Consider the following 17,996-nt stretch of genomic DNA (forward strand, 5'->3'; position numbering starts at 1 on the left):
GGCCACCTGTCCCTATCCACCCACATATCTCAAGTAGTCCCTATCTCCTTCTACTACCTCCGCCAACTGAGAAGAATCAAACCTTACATATCCACACCTGACCTAGCCCAACTCCTCTATGCCTATGTCCTCTCCAGGATGGATTACTGCAACTCCCTATTTAATGCAGTAGCCAAAAAAGATCTCAAGTGCCTCCAGCAGGTACAGAATGCAGCAATCTGCCTCCTACACAACCTCAACTACCGCAATCCCATCTCCCCAGCCCTCCGCGCAGAGCACTGGCTTCCAATTAACCAACGCTGTGCATTCAAGGCCCTGGTAATAGCACATAAAAGAATTTAAGCCACCACCCCTGCCTACATAGAATCCAAGCTAACCCTGTACACCCCCACCCGCCCCCTCCGCTCGGAAATGGAGAAATGCCTACGCATCCCTACAGGAAGGTCCCTCCTGTCAGAAACCGCCTGCAAACGCTCCTACAGCCACTTCATTCCCCAACTCTGGAATAAACTCCCCCACAAATCAGATTACAGAACTCATTGATGACCTTCCGGAAAGCTGACCCTCCTCTTCAACTAAAATTACAACTGCAATCTACCCATCACCCCCCTAAACTCCCCCTCCCTTCTACTTTCTAATCCCCTACTTAAATTGCTGTATAGTCCATTCTTAATCTGTTCTTAAATTGCTGTATAGTCCATTCTTAACCTGTACTGAAAAAAGCCAATCTCGACCCTACCTTACCATCGAACTACCGCCCCATAGCAAATATCCCTCTTCTAACTAAACTGCTAGAGACCATAGTCGCTACTCAGCTCTCCTCTTACCTAGAGAGATTCTCCAGTCTCCAACACTACCAATAAGGATTCAGACCCAATTTCAGCACCGAGTCCCTCCTAGTTTCCCTAATTTCAAAGGTGCAACAACTACACTCTCTAAACAAATTTGCTGTTCTGCTACAATTCGATCTCTCCGCGGCTTTTGACGTCGTCCACCAACAAATTTGCTGTTCTGCTACAATTCGATCTCTCCGCGGCTTTTGACGTCGTCCACCATGACATACTAATCTACCAACTTTCTGACATAGGAATAGACTCCATCGACCTAAAATGGTTCTTAAGCTTCCTTTGCTCTCGTTCCTACATTGTCAACACAAATGGTTCCAGGTCCACTCCGTGGACTCCATCTTGCGGTGTCCCACAGGGTTCTCCGCTATCCCCTATTCTCTTCAACATTTATATGACCTCCCTGAAGCTCCTCAAACTTTCCCCCCTTGAAACAAACTACACATATGCTGACGACATCCTTATCCTCCTTGAAACAGACCAGAACCTCACAAATCTCCATGAGAACATTACTTCATGCATAATGAGACTTCACGCCTGGTCCCTCTCGGTACAGATGAAATTAAATGAATCAAAACCAAATTTACTCTGGCTCGGCCCAAAATTAGAATACCTGCCCACCCTCTTCACACTACCCACAGGCTCCGCTCTGCACCTTGAGTTCTCTAGCAAGGTCCTCGGCATCATTATTGATTCTTCTCTCTCCCTCAACGATCACCTCAATTCCCTGGCAAAATCTTGCTTTTTCAGCCTCCACATGCTGAGGAAAGTAAGATCCTACTTTCGCCAAAAACATTTCGCCATCCTTGTCCAATCCATCATCCTCTCTAAACTCGACTGCTGTAATGCCATTTATTTATGCCTAACAAAAAAAAATCTTCAAAGACTCCAGCTTATCCAGAATACTGCAGCCAAGTTGATCTTCGCAAAACGCAAATTTGACCATGTCTCCCCACTCCTTACCAACCTTCACTGGCTCCCAGTGATTCCCAGAATTCATTTCAAATGCTCCTGCCTGGCTTTCAAGATCCCTCCCCTAATCCCATTATCCTTTAATGCCTCGAGGCCTGCTACCACCAGATCCGTCCACAGACCCTCTCTACACAGTATTCTCTACGCAGGCAAACTGGGAAAATCCCTTCTCTTCAAAATCACGGGCCTTTGGAACGATCTCACCACCCCGCTGCGGAACCTGGGCTCCCTCCAATTATTCCGCAAGCAACTGAAATCCTGGCTTTTCTTTAACATATAACTTTATTTCCCTGCTTTTATTCCCTCTATTTATATACTCCTGTAAATCTCTCTCCTTTCTCTTCTTATATTTTTAAGCTTTGTAAACCGTGCCGAGCTCCACTTTTGTGAAGAAGATGCAGTATATAAACTTAAGGCTTAGTTTAGTTTAGTTTTATAGTCCTTGTACTTAAACTACTGTATAGCCTTTGTATTGTCCAAATGTACTCCACTGTGAATGTTTGCTTGTAGGCCGTTCTGAGCCTCTGGGAGGATGTGATAAAAATTTAAATAATTAAATAAAAACAGGCCCAATGGATGTCTTTGTGGAGTGCAGCTCTGGAGCGCATCGATCGGAGGTATCCACGGCTGGAGAGACCGCGCAAACTGAGGCGCGAGATCTCTCCTTCGAGGGCTTCACACTATCCTCTGAAGAGTGTAGTCCGCTCAGCTGTCCTGGTGCAACGGGAGAGTCTTTTTTGGACATGCTGGCCCGGGAATCCTTCTTGCTGGCCCCACAGAGAGGGAGGACCGACTGTGGTAGGGGGCAAGAGGAGGTACTAACACCTTCCCAGCTGGTGTCGAGAACACAGCAACCCCAGGAAGATTTTTCCATTACTGAGGCGCTCTTAGTACACTGGGTGCTGCAGGGAATTCCTGAGCAGAAGTTGTTCCCTTACAGAGGCCCAAGGTCTTCACAATGGAATCGATATGGGATACTATATCCAATATGCAATCTTTTCTAGGGAATCAAATTCAACAACTTTCCATGCGATATACTACAGTACTTTCAAAAAATCTGGAACTTAAGACCAAGGTAACATCTTTAGAGAGTAAAGTGACTGATTTGGAGACTAAGATAAAATCCTTGGAAGTATAAGTTCTAACTTGGGCTTAGGACAGTGCCAGTTTGCACTTTAAGCAAGAAATGATGGAAAATTCTATTAGGAGATGTAATCTCCGGATTAATTTCCCTAAACTCCATTCTATAACTGCCTTAGCAATGTTTAAAAGATATTTGAGCAAAATTCTAAAAGTACCCAAAACCACATATCCACCTCTTTCAAAAATATATTACCTTCCTACGATAGTCAAATCTCAAAATCCTAACCAGTAGAATGTGTCTGCTGATAGTTTGGACTTGACTAATTTCCTGGAGAGGTTGGATACTGAGGTCCAGATTCCAGCTACATTAATTGTACAGTTTGCTATTGACTCTGATAAGGAATGGATGCTTAAGATTTTTTCAAATATAAAGATGTTCTTTTTTTGACAAATATAAGAATGTATCCAGATGTTTCTCATCCCACCCAAAGGAGAAGGAAACAATTTCTCATTTTGAGGCCCCAGGTGGTTCGTTTAGGGGCAACTTTTGTTCTAAGATACCCCTGTAAGTGCTTAGTGGTATATAAAGATAGTAGATACGTTTTTTATGAGCCTCTGCAGTTGTCTAAATTTATTTCAGCTAGAGAACAGTCTGTATCTACTATATGAGTTTCGCTGTTTTTCAAGATAGCTCAGGAAAAGAATTATTCAAGAGCAGTCAGGCCTCCATTCTTTATTTCCTTGTGATTTAATTTCCTATGTTCTATTTCAGTTTTATTTTAGCTACATCCCCAAGAATATAGAAGACTAACTATACTTTGTAATAAGGAGATCTCTAACAATTTGGTATATCATAATTTCACTTTATATTGTATTTTTCTTGTTTGACTTGTAGGATTGTCAATTATTAAAATTATATATATATATTTTTTTAAGAATCTTATTCATTTGGCATAGAAATTTTGTATAGGACACCGGATCTGAGGTATTACCTCGTTGAGGAGAAGGTGAATGAGAGCCCCTCAAGGTACCTTTCATAGCAGAGAACGAAGGTGAAGCCTCTCTGGAGTATTGATACCTGAGATCTGAATCCATATGCAAAGATGAAGATGAATGCCCACTTCTGGAATGTGAAGAAAACCTCACAGGAGAAGAACTCAACTGACGAGAATGGTGATGTTCTGCAACAGATCTCCTCAACAAAGGAGCTAGTGGTCACGAAGAGTCTCAATAAATGAGACCAATCTCGAGAAGATGATCTGGGCCTCGATGAATGCCTCAACAAATGATTTGGGCTCGAATCACAGTCTCGTGATTAAGTCAGATCCAGCCTCGAAGATGAATGTCGAAGAGTCCTCGTCCTGTGCCTCGAAAAGGCTAACGCCTTATGTGAAGAGGTAGGACTGGAAGTCTGAGAACAACATTGAGACCCTGAAAAGAACTCAGCTCCTTGTGTAGAAGTATCTCAAAGACTCAACTCCTTGTACTACTGCTGAGTGCTCAGGATGGACTGCAAGAAGCAGAGTCGAGATAGGAGTCAATTTGGCAAGCATGTTACCAAACTTTTGATGCAGAATAGTTTCCAACATATTCTGCAAAGCCGGCACTGAGACCACTGGATCTGGTACAATTGGTGTGGCTATGGATGACCTCGAGGAAAAGTGTTGCCTCGATTTTGAGACACATTTCCTGGGTAGCCTCGGACCCACCGGTTCTAAGGTTGGCATGTCTGGAGGGGTTGGCTTAGCTATTTTACCTGATGGAGACACGGTGTCTCGGGAGAAGATTTAGCTGATTTCCCCGAAGACTAAGACTTCCCCATTGAGGAAGGTTTGAGCGAGGTCGAGGTTAAAAGTTTTGGCCCTGTAGAAGACTTTGATAGAGTTAAGGTCAGGGCCGGAATCGGGGTCAAGGCAGATCCATTCCCTCAAATATGTTTTCAATCTGAACTCGACGACGTTTAAGGGCTCGAGTTTGAAGTGTAGCACAGCGGGCACACGACTCCGGAAGATAGTCAGGCCCTACGCAGTGTACACACCACTTATGTGAGTCAGTGATGGAGATCGCGCGCTGACACCAGCTACACTTCTTCAACCCTGTGACCGGCCGGGGCATGGAATGAAACACGGCCACAGCGAAATCAAAGTCTGCAGGCTGAGGCCGTGAAGGCCCTGCTGTGACACAATCAAAAAAACAAACGTGCAAATAACACAGCAACCCTCTAAAGAAAATACACGAGCCATGGTGAGAGAAGGCAAAAGTTTAGAACTAACTCTCGCGTAGAGCCTTGAAACGAGGGCTTCTAGGCTCTGTGGAAAACTTAAGAGCTGAGGAGACGTGCGCCCTACCTCAGGCGGGAAGGCATGTGCGGTGCAGCAGTCGTGAACTTTCCAAAAGTTCTTCAAGCAAGTCTGCTTGTGAAGCTGTCGCATCGGAGCTCTGTGGTTGACGTCACTCGTAAGTTGAGACTATGCTGTCTGTTTGTCCTGGGATAAAAACAAAAACCACTTCACTATAAAAAGAAAATGGAAGCCCCCCCCCCAAAACATTTCTTCAACTAGTCTGTGACCAAAGGAGAAATTTGGGCTTATCTGATAATTTTCTCCCTTTCAGTTCTTCCAGACCAGCAAAGATGAATTTACACATCTCTACCAGCAGGTAGAAAGCAAAAACAAATGACTTCAGTAATAAGTATAAGTGGGCTGTACAGCAAACAAAGCAGCAAACAAAGCCACCTGGTAGCTCAGAAGATTTATTCAATAGAAACCAGACCAAAAGGACACTCTTCACACAGAACTAAGGTCCACCAGCTAAACCAGTAGACTAGACGATCCCTGCCCAGGAACACCTGGTTTCTCATAGAAGAATAATGAAGAAAACAAAAATTCCTTCTTCCCACGCATAAGAAAAAAACATGGGTGGGTTCTGTGGCAATCTAGAGAGTCTAAATGAAAAAAAAAAAAAAATTAGCTGGTATGTTAATTTCTCCTTCTGTAGTGTGCTTCCGACTGGCATAGATGAATGGGAAGTATCAAAGCAGTGACCATTGAGGTTGGGACTCCTTGAGCCCCCAACTGAAGAACCCGTGCGCCAAAAGCTGCATCTTGACATAAACATTCACTCGATAATGTTTTGCAAAAGAATGTAGCGGGGGGGGGGGTGTCACATGACATCTAGCTGAATGGCAGCTCCCTGCTTGAGCTCCATCTCTTCCTCATTTAAAACCCCTCAATTCGCTATTAAAACCTGCCTAATTTTGCGCACAAATGCTTCTGGACTTTGTTAAACCTCCTGGGTGCGATCCAAGATGGTGGATGGATTGGTTAGCTGAGCGCTTCGCTTCAGTGTGCTTGTCTTCCATAGCTTTTTTCTTTTCAAAAATGTCTGCAGCATGATGAAGCAGAGAGGCCGTAGCACCACTGAAGCCTCGCAATGTTCGGGCTCGGACGGTCTCGGCAATATCGATGAGCTTCTGCGCCAAATGCAGGTCATCAAGGGAGTGTCGGCATGCCCAATGGAGACACGCCGGGGCGAGACAGAGGCGTTCTCCCTGGGCTTGGAAACCACCTTGAGCCCCGACGCCATAGTGCCTCCCCCTATTTCCCAGATTACCAGCTCCCCGCGGGTCGAGGAGCCATCGGAAGGCGGTGAGCGACTCTCCCCGGAGACCAATGAGAACACAGAGAGAAGCATGGAGTTGGACCCCCTGTATCTACAGGAGACTCCTTTGGAACCTGGGGACTTGCCAGCAACACGGTTTATCCGTGAGCAGAAGAGCCACAGCCAGGAGGGAGCTTCAGTTGGTGAAAATATTGATTCTTCTAAAAAAATTGTCCTTCACATTTTTTTTTTTCTACCAACAATTGAAAAATGTAACTTTTATCTTTTCCCTCCCGACTCATGTTTGTATATTAAGTTATTATATTGTTGAAATGCTAGTTTCTCTTTATTACTCTTTACTTGGATATTGTACATCGCTTAGCAATTTTAATAGGCGATTCATCAAATGATTTAATAAACTTGAAACTTAAAGAAACCCCAAGAGGTAACTCTTAAGGCCATTTGGGACCTTGTGGCGGATCTAGCTAAAACAATTAACCCCCAGCTGTCTCAGCTGGAGCATAATACTCAAGAAATTGAAATTAAGAATATGAAAGTTGATTTACAAGATTTGAAAAATTCAACATTGAACGCTTCCCAAGAAACAAAAGTTTCTAGACAAATCACAGAAACACTGGTGAGAGATAATATTAACTTAAAGAGAACATTGAGTCTTTAGAAAATATTTCTCATAACAACAATCTTAGACTAATTAATTTTCCTAGAGTTGAGGCAGTAACTCCTAAAGACATGTTGAAACGTTATATGGTGGAAGTGTTAGAAATTACAAAGGAACTATTACCACCATTCACCCAAGTGTACTATTTACCTATTAAAAGGGAAGAAAAACTAAAGAAAGTTGATCAACAATTGCTTAATATTTCTATGATGCTGGAACTCTGACAGGGAGGTCACAACGCCAGCAACACTTCTTACAGTTGCCTTAGCACCAGATAAGAATTGGCTATTAAGACTTTTCTTCAAAAATAAACAGAAAGAATTTCTTGGGTATAAAATATAAATGTTTCCAGATCTGTCACGAGATGCACAAAAACGTCGACGTGAATTTTTGTTGTTAAAGCCAGGGGTTATTGCTCTTGGGGCAATCTATTTCCTTCGTCACCCATGTAAATATGTGATATCAAATGCAAAAATATGTTTTCTTTGATTCCAGCCAACTGACAACCTTCTTGTCAGCGGCTTGCCTGAAAAAAAGAAGGGGAAATATGAGTACTCTTAGATTGTTTGATTTCCTCTTTCAGCTAACACAATTGCTAGTTTTTGCCTTTATTTCTTTGTTAAATTCTCGCTGATTCTACATCTAATCTAATCCTTAAGTTTATATACCGGACCTTTATCGAGGACTTGAGTTAAAGTTAAACTATATCGTGATAGTAGACTATAATTTGTGTTGTATTTTATTTTCTGCCTAACTTTATCTTTCTGTACAAGTAGATTCTTGATATTTTATTGAAAAATGATAACTAATGGAAAAAAAAACCCACACCTCCAGGGTGCCTTTGGAAATGGCGTCATAGGGCCCACTGCATGCTGCTGTCGAGGTATGCCCATGAAAGCATCGCAGCCGACTAGAGATAAGCAGACCCCAACTTTGCCCAAGATAGTGGCAGAGGCACATTCACCATGGCCCACAATTACCTTACATGATGAGGCAGTGCGGGAGAACACCAAGCATCTCTCCCATCTTTGACAAATTCACTAAATTACAGCCACAGTGGATGAAATGAAGGATTACATAGAGTGGAAAGGGCAGTAGATCTTGCAGCTGGAGAACAGGACATTTGCTCAGGAAGACTACGTGGAGCACACAGTGTGCCTCACTCACGGCTAGATTGGAGGATCAGGAAAATTGGGGGCACAGAAATAATTTATGCATCATTGGGCTATAATAATCCATGAAGAACACAGAGCTGTGGTCCTTGGTCGAGTCCTGGCTGCCAGAGCAGGTAGGCCTGGGCCCCGCGGGTAACCGCATTGTTGTAGAATGGGTATATAGAGTTGGGGGGGGGGGGGTCAGAGAATGATCGAAACATTCAAGATATTGAAGGGAATTGACTTAGTAGAGAAAGTTTGTTCACCCTCTCCAAGGTGAAAAGAACAAGAGGGCACTCTCGTACAAACATAAGGAAGTTCTTCTTCACCCAGAGAGTGGTAGAAATCTGGAACGCTCTTCCAGAGGCTGTTATAGGGAAAAGCACCCTATAGGGATTTAAGAAAAGGTTAGATAAGTTCCTGCTGGACCAGAACATTCGCAGGTAAGGCTAGACTCTAATAGGGTCTTTGACCCAAGGGCCACCGCATGAGCAGACTGCTGAACACGAAGGACCACTGGTATGACCCAGCAGCGGCAAATCTTATGTTCTTATTGTGCTCATTATGAACACTGCGGAGAAAGACGAGATCTTAGCTTTGTATTGCAATTCGCACACACTGGAGTACGAGAGGGTAAAACATTTGCTCTTTAATGATTATTCCCAGTTACATCAAGCAGGAAGGCACTAGCCCCGTACTGCTTGGAGCTTTGCAATAAAGGCATACATAGTAACATAGTAAATGACGGCAGATAGAGCATCCTCGGCCCTGTCTAATGTAACCAATAGGAAAACTTTCCTTTTATCAAAACCAATTTGGATATTATAAAAAATGGATACAAGTAAAGTCTCAGTATTTAAATTGAAAACCAAATTGGTACTGATACAAAATGCTTTTATTATCCACACATTTTTAAATTTGATTTACTGCTAGCATTTCTAAAGACTTTAGTTAGAAAATACAATGAAGACATTGGTCGAAAATTATCAACAGTAGCAGCATCAAATTTTTGCGAGGCCCAACAATTGCACATTTTAAAATTTCAAGGATATTTCCTTCACTAAAAGATTTGTTCACAATTTGAGTAACACTTGGAACATGTCTGATGTCAAACTCTTCAACACAGAGACTGAACAAATATTTAAACAACTCAATTCAAAGAACGTATATAACATCTCTTATTTGATATACAGAAACCGTTTCAAAATTAGTCTAAAGATAAAGATCATCAACATGCAAGATCCTTTATAATCAGTGTTCCTTTTAATGGAAAACAATCAGCAAACTGTTGAGGAGTTGGCTAAGAATCATAATTTATAATATTAGAAATCTGTTTACCTCAAAACATCATCTCTATCACCTCATTAACTGTTCCTACTGTTAAATGCTGTAAAAAGTCTTTTGTTAGCCGCACCGAATCTTTGTTGAAAAATTGTGGGATATTAAGACCTGTATAGTATAGTAGTAAATAGTTCATAAGTTTTGTTTGCTACCGACAATCTTGAAGTTATAATTCTTTTTCAGCATTAAGAGTTGCATTTCAATATGATTCCATACCCATTCAATAAGCCTCTAATAAAACTATTAGGATTTTTCTCCATTTTCTTTCTAAGGCTCGAACTTCAATTTTCTGCTTATCTAATGCATCAGTATACCATGGAATTTTCCTTAATCATTTCACTACTATAATTTTAATTGGTGCAATCATATCAAGAATACCTCTTAATGAAGAATTCTATTGTCCTATGGCATCACTGACATTACACCCATCAAAATTGTCAAAATGAGGGAGCCACTGGTTCCTTAAATCTTCTGTTTTATATGCTTCACAAATATCTTTATTATCATACCTTTAGGAGGCCTCCATAGCAGTTGAAATTAACATTTTACTCCAATTTTTTCTAAAGTTCAACCTTCTTTATTAAATTTCCATTGACCGGGTATAGGTACAAATATACAACGCAATGCAGATATATGTGGTCAATAACTAACAAAGGAATAACAAAGAATAAAAAGGAATCTTATAAACAACCTTGTCAGACGTGTGTAATATAATTAGTGTTATCACAAGTGACAATGTTTTAGGCCACATTTATATAATGCTGGTAAACATATGTCCATGACTGAAGTATTTATGCATTTTATGATGCGACATGGTGATACTGGAAACTGCAAATGAACGAGAAGGACCCAAATTTAAAAAAATATATGGGCCCCATTGCTCATTAATCTTTTAGTTGAATTTTTGTGTTCAGCTGCAACTCTTTCATAACGTGCATACAAACTGTATTCCACCATTCGTTGTAAGAGACATTGGAGAAATCCTTCCAATTTGCTAGGATTATACAAATTGAAATTAGCATGAGTAATTGTACCAACTCCAAATTAAAGAATGATCAGACCACAATGCAATCTAATTGCCAAGAAAAACCATTTTAATCAGCTATTCTATCTGGAACAAAAATCAAATCTAGTATATGGCCATGTGTATGCACAAATTTGGACACCATCTGTAACAAGCCCAATACAGACAATGCATGAATAAAATCAGTTGCAATCACATCTTCTGGACATAGATCAACAAATAAATTGAAATACCCTAAAAAAATTTGTATCTGTGTTTCCTTCTGTGAGAGAAACAGCCCCAATAATGAGGAATTGATGGAAGAATTTTCTTTTATTTGTAATATTTTCTTTGATACTTTGTCTGAAATTGCTATTGGTTGTAACAAATAAATTCATAGATAAAAAAAATAAATACCCTAAAATAACAGTTTTAGATGAATCTAACTTGCTATCTATAAAGGCTTCAATTAAAGGTGATACATTGGCATACAAGAAACCTGGCGAACACCACCACAATAAAACATTACAAAATGAGGAATAAAGTAATAATGATTCATAAGCCACATCATTACTCAATTCTCTGTTGTAAACCCAGACTAGATCTAAAAATTATAAATCCCTACCACATTTACCATCAGCTTGAGCCATAGTCTTTGCAATGGCCAAACCACTGCATTCACCAAAGGGGGACAGCAAGGACTCCTTGTCTGCTTCAGGGATGGAATACAGGCACGCCAGGGATACAGAACTAGCTACCCTAGAGGGACCATCCGGAGATTTCCACTGTGCCTCAATCACATCCCTAATTTCTGAGGCATAGAGAAAGACTTAGAAACCCTACAATACCTTGAAGGAGCAGATCCGCCACATGCAAAGTCCCTTTAAGTTCCTCCTCAAAATGCAACACTGACGCCACCTGGTCAATGAGCTTCTCCCTGTGAAAAATACATATCAAGGAATCCTCCCCCCATCGGAGGGTCATTCCCCCATCGAAGGGTCATTCAATCCTCAGTTGACCCCCAACTCCTTCAGCCACAGCGGAAGATCAGCTGAAAGCTCAGGTCCTCATCAGAATCACCATCATCTTCCATTACGTCATCCTCCAAGACCAAATGCTGCCTCTTGAGAGGTGGAGTCTGAGATGCCAGAACAATTGCAGGACCCCTGCTGACCCCCCCATGAGCTAGGAGAGCTTCCTTCAGCCTGCATGCAAAAGGCTTTGTACATAGCATAAAATCTGGGGGAAATCCCAGAGGACCCACCACAGAAAGACAATACTGGGCTTGAGATGGCGGCTACTCCTGCCAAAGAACCAGAGAAAGAAGCTGCCATGTCAGACTGCCCTGCCACCATGGTAGCAGGGAAATCTCTGCTGCCACCTGCCATCCCAGCAGAAAGGGAATCCTGCAGTTTACAGCAGTCGCGGCAGCAAGAGAACACCCAAGATTGCCGGAGGCTCCAGAGGTTCCTTTTTCACCACAGCTTATGGTAATCGCGGTGATAAGGGAATCCCTATGGTTAGAGGGAGCAGTCTCTGGCACAGTACAAAATTTACAAATGTTGGATGCCTCTACTCCCCGACAGAGCAGATTGCACACCTCTGGAGCCACTTACTGCTCTTCGTGAGAAAGAACAGGCCCAACAACCACCTCATGGAAATGGCCCAGAAACCCCAAAGGAGGCCCCAGAGGAACAGCTACTGAGGAAAATCGGCTCAGAGACCCTGCAAGAAAACCCGCGGTTCACCTGGGTCCCTTTTTTTTTTTTTTCACAAGTACTGCTTTGAACTTACTATATTTCCCCTCAAAAGGAAAAAGGGGACCCCCACAGGCTTTCAAAGCTTTAATCAAGTGCCTAGAAGCAGAGAGCAAATCAGCTGAGCTACCTCTAACTGTGAAGGTGAAGGAATGGTGGGAGAAGTGCTGCCCAATTCAAATTGATTCACTTCGGGTGAATCAATTCGAATCGATTTACAATGGAGGGGGGGGGGAAATCTGCCTCCCGATTCGATGACTGACCCTCCCCCCCTCGCCCCTAAAGCAGGAGCAGCAGCGCTGCCTCTTGCTGGCCGGCCGCTGCTGCTTTAGAGGGCAAGTGGGGAGGGTCAGTCGGGAATTGCTAGTGTCTGGTTTCTCTGCTGGCCTCCCGCTGGTATCCAGCTTCTCCCCTGGTCTCCCGGCATCAATTTACCTAATTTCAGCAGCCTGCATAGGATCGCTGGTCCTAGCGATCTTTGCAAGCTGCCATAGGTTTTCGGAGCTGTCTTCTCTCTGCCACGGTGCCGCCTCTCCTCTGAGGTCAGAGGCAGGATTGTGGCAGAGGAAACAGCTCCGAAGACCTATGGCAGTTTGCAAAGATCGCTAGCACCAGCAGGCTGCTGAAATTAGGTAAATTGATGCTGGGAGACGAGGGGGAACATGCAGGCCTTCAAGGGGGACAGGCCCTGGTGTAGAAGTACACAGAAGGAGGGAAGGGGGGGTTCAAAGAGACGTGCATATGGCGGACTTAGGGAGGGGAAGAAATAATGGGTCTAAAAACAGAGGATAGGGAGAGAGATGGTGGACAATGGGATTTAGGGATGAAAGGAACAGAAAGGGAGAGATGGTAAATTGGTGGTGGGGAAGAAGGGAGAGATGCTGGATGAAAGGGTAGTTGAGAAAAGGTGGATCTGTGGATGGAGATGAAAAAAAGGAAAGAGGCCAGACCTCCAGGGGAGGGAAGGGAAATGGAAGGGGAGGCAGAGATAGAAGATTGATGGTTAGCACGGAGAAAGAAGGAGACCCTGGCAAGCAAATTATCAGAAGACAACCAGAGCCTGGGACCAACAAGATTTGAATAATGACCAGACAACAAAAGGTAGAAAAAATAATTTAATTTTCTGTTTTGTGATTACAATATGTCAAATTTGAAAGTGTATCCTGCCAGAGCTGGTGTTAGACTACAAACGTGAGCTAGGATTTAACAGAGAGAGGAAAAGTCTTTTTTGTTTATTTTGTTTAAACCACAGTGCCAGTGTGGTTAGGAGAAGGCAAAAGGGGTGAAGAGGCTATAAAATAAACCCACCAGGATGTTTTTAAAAAACACCCAATTGGGCAGGAAAATCAAATCGAAAAATCGATTCAATAGGCTGAATCGAATCAAATTTTTTTTTCCTGAATCGGGCAGCACTAGGAGGGAGGGACTTGGCTATCTGAATGTAGCACCCCCAAGACTAAAGATGACCTCCAAAAGCCCCTGGCTCTGTCCAGTCCAATAAATTTAACAACAAGCCAGAATTAATTAATTTTTTAATTGGGCCAAAACTGAATGAGACTGAACATAAGAACTGCCATCTCCGGATAAGACCTTAGGTCCATCAAGTCCGGCGATCCGCTCACGCAGAGGCCCAGCCAGATGTAACCTGGCGAAAACTTAGTCACCCGTATCCTTCTATGCATCTTTCGAGGAGATGTACATCTAACTTGCCCTTAAATCCTAGAATGGTGGGTTCTGCAGCAACCTCCACCGAGAGAACGTCCAGGTGTCCACCACTCGCTGCGTGAAGCAGAACTTCCTGGCATTTGTCCTGGGCTTGTCCCCCCTCAGCTGCAGTCCATGATCTCTTGTCCTGGTCACATTTGACATCGTAAATAACTTTTTATCCTGCTCTATCTTATCGATTCCTTTTATGATTTTAAGGTCTCAATCAGATCCCCTCACAGTCTCCTCTTCTCGAGGGAGAATAGTCCCAGTTTTTTAAGCCGTTCTTTGTAGTTCAAGTTCTCCATATCTTTAACTAGCTTCGTTGCTCGCCTCTGCACCCTCTCCAGCAGTTTTATATCTCTTTAGGTAGGGAGACCAGTGTTGGACACAGTATTCCAAGTGTGGTCTGACCATTGCTCTATAAAGCGGCATTATGACCCTCTCCAATCTACTTGTGATTCCCTTCTTTATCATGCCCAACATTCTATTTGCTTTCTTTGCCGCTGCCATGCATTGTGCCGACGGTTTCAAGGTCCTATTTATCAGTACCCCCAGGTCCTTTTCTTGTTCGCTCTTACCCAGAGTTGCACCTGACATTCTATACTCGTGCTCCTTGTTCTTTCTGCCCAAATGCATTACCTTGCATTTTTCCACTTTAAACTTCATCGGCCATTTCTCTGCCCATTTCTCTAACTGGCTCAAATATCTCTGTAGTTCCTCACTGTCCTTTTGTGATCTGATTGCCCGACATAACTTCGTGTTGTCTGCAAACTTGATGATTTCACTGGACGTTCCTTCTTCTAGGTCATTGATGAAAATATTAAATAAGATGGGCCCAAGAACCGAACCCTGGGGCACACCGCTAGTCACTTTCTCCCAGTCTGAGAGCTTCCCATTTATGCCCCACCTCTGCCTGCTGGAGACTGAGAAGAGACTAACTTTGGAGGGACTGCACAGCCCACTTATACTTATCACTGAAGTCAAGTTTATTAAAAAGTTTCAAGTTTATTAAAATTTTGATATACCACCTTATCGTTTATTTCAAGATGGTTATTCATTTTAAAATAGGGTAGAAACATAACATAATTTTAACAAAATAAACATACACGATTAGATAAAAACAATGACATACACAACTGGACAAACGGGTACGAGTGGAAAAGAAGGGGAGAACTACAATGCTGAAAGAAAAGTAAGATATAAAGGTATAAACAAATGGGTGGGGTTAAAAACAAATAAATCCACCTGCTGGTAAAGGTAAGTCAACACATTAATCTGTGCCTTTCTGGAGGGATGCTACAGTAAAGGTTATTAAATTTATTGTTTCACAATGCTAGCACAAGCCTCCAGCAGTAAAACACTTCCATTTCACTCTCCATATCCTTTGTAGCAAATTCCACAGCCTGATAGTACACTGTTTTAAGAAGGCTTTCTTCTGATTTTAAATTTAATTATTAATTTCATGGAATGTCCTATCATCTGAAAAAAAATCTAAGTATAAACAGGTTTCCTCTTCCTGAAGCATTAAAACATACAATATTTTTCTAGTATGACAAATATGTTAATCATCGATTGTTAAACTACATTGTATTTCTGTTATATAAACTCAGTGACTCATTTATTTATGCTCTGCACTATCTTCCAGAAACTTGCTTCTTATTCCCAAGTAAGGTTGTTATCCTTTTGGTCTAAAAGCATTGCAGAAGACCTGTAAGAAGAAATGGAACTGCTTTTTATTTTTTTGGATATTTAGCCAACCAAGTTACTGGGACCATCTGTTTGAAAATAGGTCCTACTATTAAAATTTAAGGAATGATATAGCACTTAGTCTATACATAAGGAAAAATATGAAAGCCTTCATGAATTATCTCCAGTGCTGGTATGTTTCCATTTATAACACCCAGGTACATTAGATAGATTGTGAGCCCACCAGGACAGATAGGGAAAATGCTTGAGTACCTGATTGTAAAACCGCTTAGCTAATCTTGATAGGCGGTATATAAAATCCTAATAAAACTTAAATAGCAAGAGGAGGATAAACTGAAAATGGGAAAGTAATGAAATAATGTGCAATTACATGTGCGCAATAACTACATGATTATACATACCTGGTCATGGTAACTTGTGACCGAACTGTTGCTTGCACCACAGGGTGCTGGCACTGGGGGAGGCCTTTCCACAGGGCAGTTAGAATCACTGAATGGAGGGGACAAAGCAACAGTAGGATGAGGTGTATGGTGATGGTGATGATGGTGGTGCTGAAAGTGATGGCTGTGTTGTTGAAAACAATTTGCATGGGGGTGCCCTAATACATGACTCTGTGATGATCCGCCACAAGAAGAATGTTGAGGACAGCACGATGGCAGCCTTGGCATAGCCGGAGGGCCATTTTCCACTGCAGCACTAGAACCAGTTCGCCTAACATCATCTTTAAAATAGAAAGAACCCAAACACATAAGTAGCAAGAACAAGAGAGATAAAAGCATGAGCAACTTACAAAGTACAATTTCTAAATTACCCAAAATAAGGGATCTTTTTTTTTTTTTAAGAATGTGTCTGAATTGTTCCTTATTAGGCAAAGAAAGTATAGGTTACATAAAACCAAAAAAAGAGAAAATTCCCGAAGGAAGCAATGGAATATTAGGTTTTCACTTTTGATAATCTTGTTTATTAGTCCATTGAGGATTCAGTACACCAGGTGTTCAAACCCTTCCTGTAATCCAGGAACTGCAGAAATCCAAACACTTTTCCAAGCACATGCTCTTCCCAACTTAGAGTTAGAGCCCCCTGCAATTCAGTCCCAAAGCCAAGTAACATAGCTGAACAAATCCATGACAAAACATGAAAACAAGCAATAAACAAGTACAAAGACAACACAGAAAAACATTGATGAACAATGTAGAACAGGCCTGCACAACACAAAAATTAACCGGGCCCGAAACGAAGTCGGAAAATGTAGCGAGGGACGCAGCTAGTGGCCACTGCTCGAGGCACCCAGAAGTGCACGGACATTGCCGTGATGACATCATGCGCATGTATGACATCACATTGACAGCCACGCATAAGAACATAAGGATTGCCGCTGCTGGGTCAGACCAGTGGTCCACTCCCGCGGCAGCCCCTAGGTCAAGGACCTGAGCCCTAACTGAGTCTAGCCTTATCTGCGTACGCTCTGGTCTAGCAGGAACTTGTCTAACTTTGTCTTGAATCCCTGGAGGGTGTTTTCCCCTACAACAACCTCCAGAAGAGTGTTCCAGTTTTCCACCACTCTCTGGGTGAAAAAGAACTTGCTTACATTTGTACGGAATCTATTCCCTTTTAACTTTAGAGAGTGCCCTCTCGTTCTCCCTACCTTGGAGAGGGTGAACAACCTGCCTTGATCTACTAAGTCTATTCCCTTCATTATCTTGAACGTTTCAATCATGTCCCCTCTCAGTCTCCTCTTTTCAAGGGAGAAGAGGCCCAGTTTCTCTAATCTCTCGCTGTATGACAATTCCTCCAGCCCCTAAACCATTTTAGTCGCTCTTCTCTGGACCCTTTCGAGTAGTACCGTGTCCTTCTTCAAGTGCAGCGACCAGTGCTGGATGCAGTATTCCCGGTGGGTCGCACCATGGCCCGGATACAGTGGCATGATAACCTTCTCCGATCTGTTTGTGATCCCCTTCTTAATCATTCCAAGCATTCTGTTCGCCCTTTTTACCGCCGCAGCACATTGCGCGGACGACTTCATCGACTTCTCGACCAGTACTCCCAAGTCTCTTTCCTGGGGGGAGCGGGGTCTCTCCGAGTACTGCACCAGACACCCAAGCTCTGCCCCAGATCCTGCCCCCTTTAATTGTAATGCAATTTTTTCCT

General features: G+C 42.6%; 1 protein-coding gene across 7 annotated transcripts in view; it reads right to left on the minus strand.

The window, feature by feature from the left end:
• Window positions 1-17,996, minus strand: part of RNF111 (ring finger protein 111) — a 289,510-nt gene that overhangs the window by 146,015 nt on the left and 125,499 nt on the right. For all 7 annotated transcript variants that reach the window (XM_033920213.1, XM_033920212.1, XM_033920210.1 and 4 more), the window contains one exon: window positions 16,250-16,569. In XM_033920213.1, the coding sequence (XP_033776104.1) occupies window positions 16,250-16,569 (320 nt within the window). The remainder of the gene's footprint in view (window positions 1-16,249; window positions 16,570-17,996) is intronic.

The sequence above is a fragment of the Geotrypetes seraphini genome, chromosome 14 (assembly GCF_902459505.1).
Source record: "Geotrypetes seraphini chromosome 14, aGeoSer1.1, whole genome shotgun sequence".
Taxonomy (NCBI): Eukaryota; Metazoa; Chordata; class Amphibia; order Gymnophiona; family Dermophiidae; genus Geotrypetes; species Geotrypetes seraphini.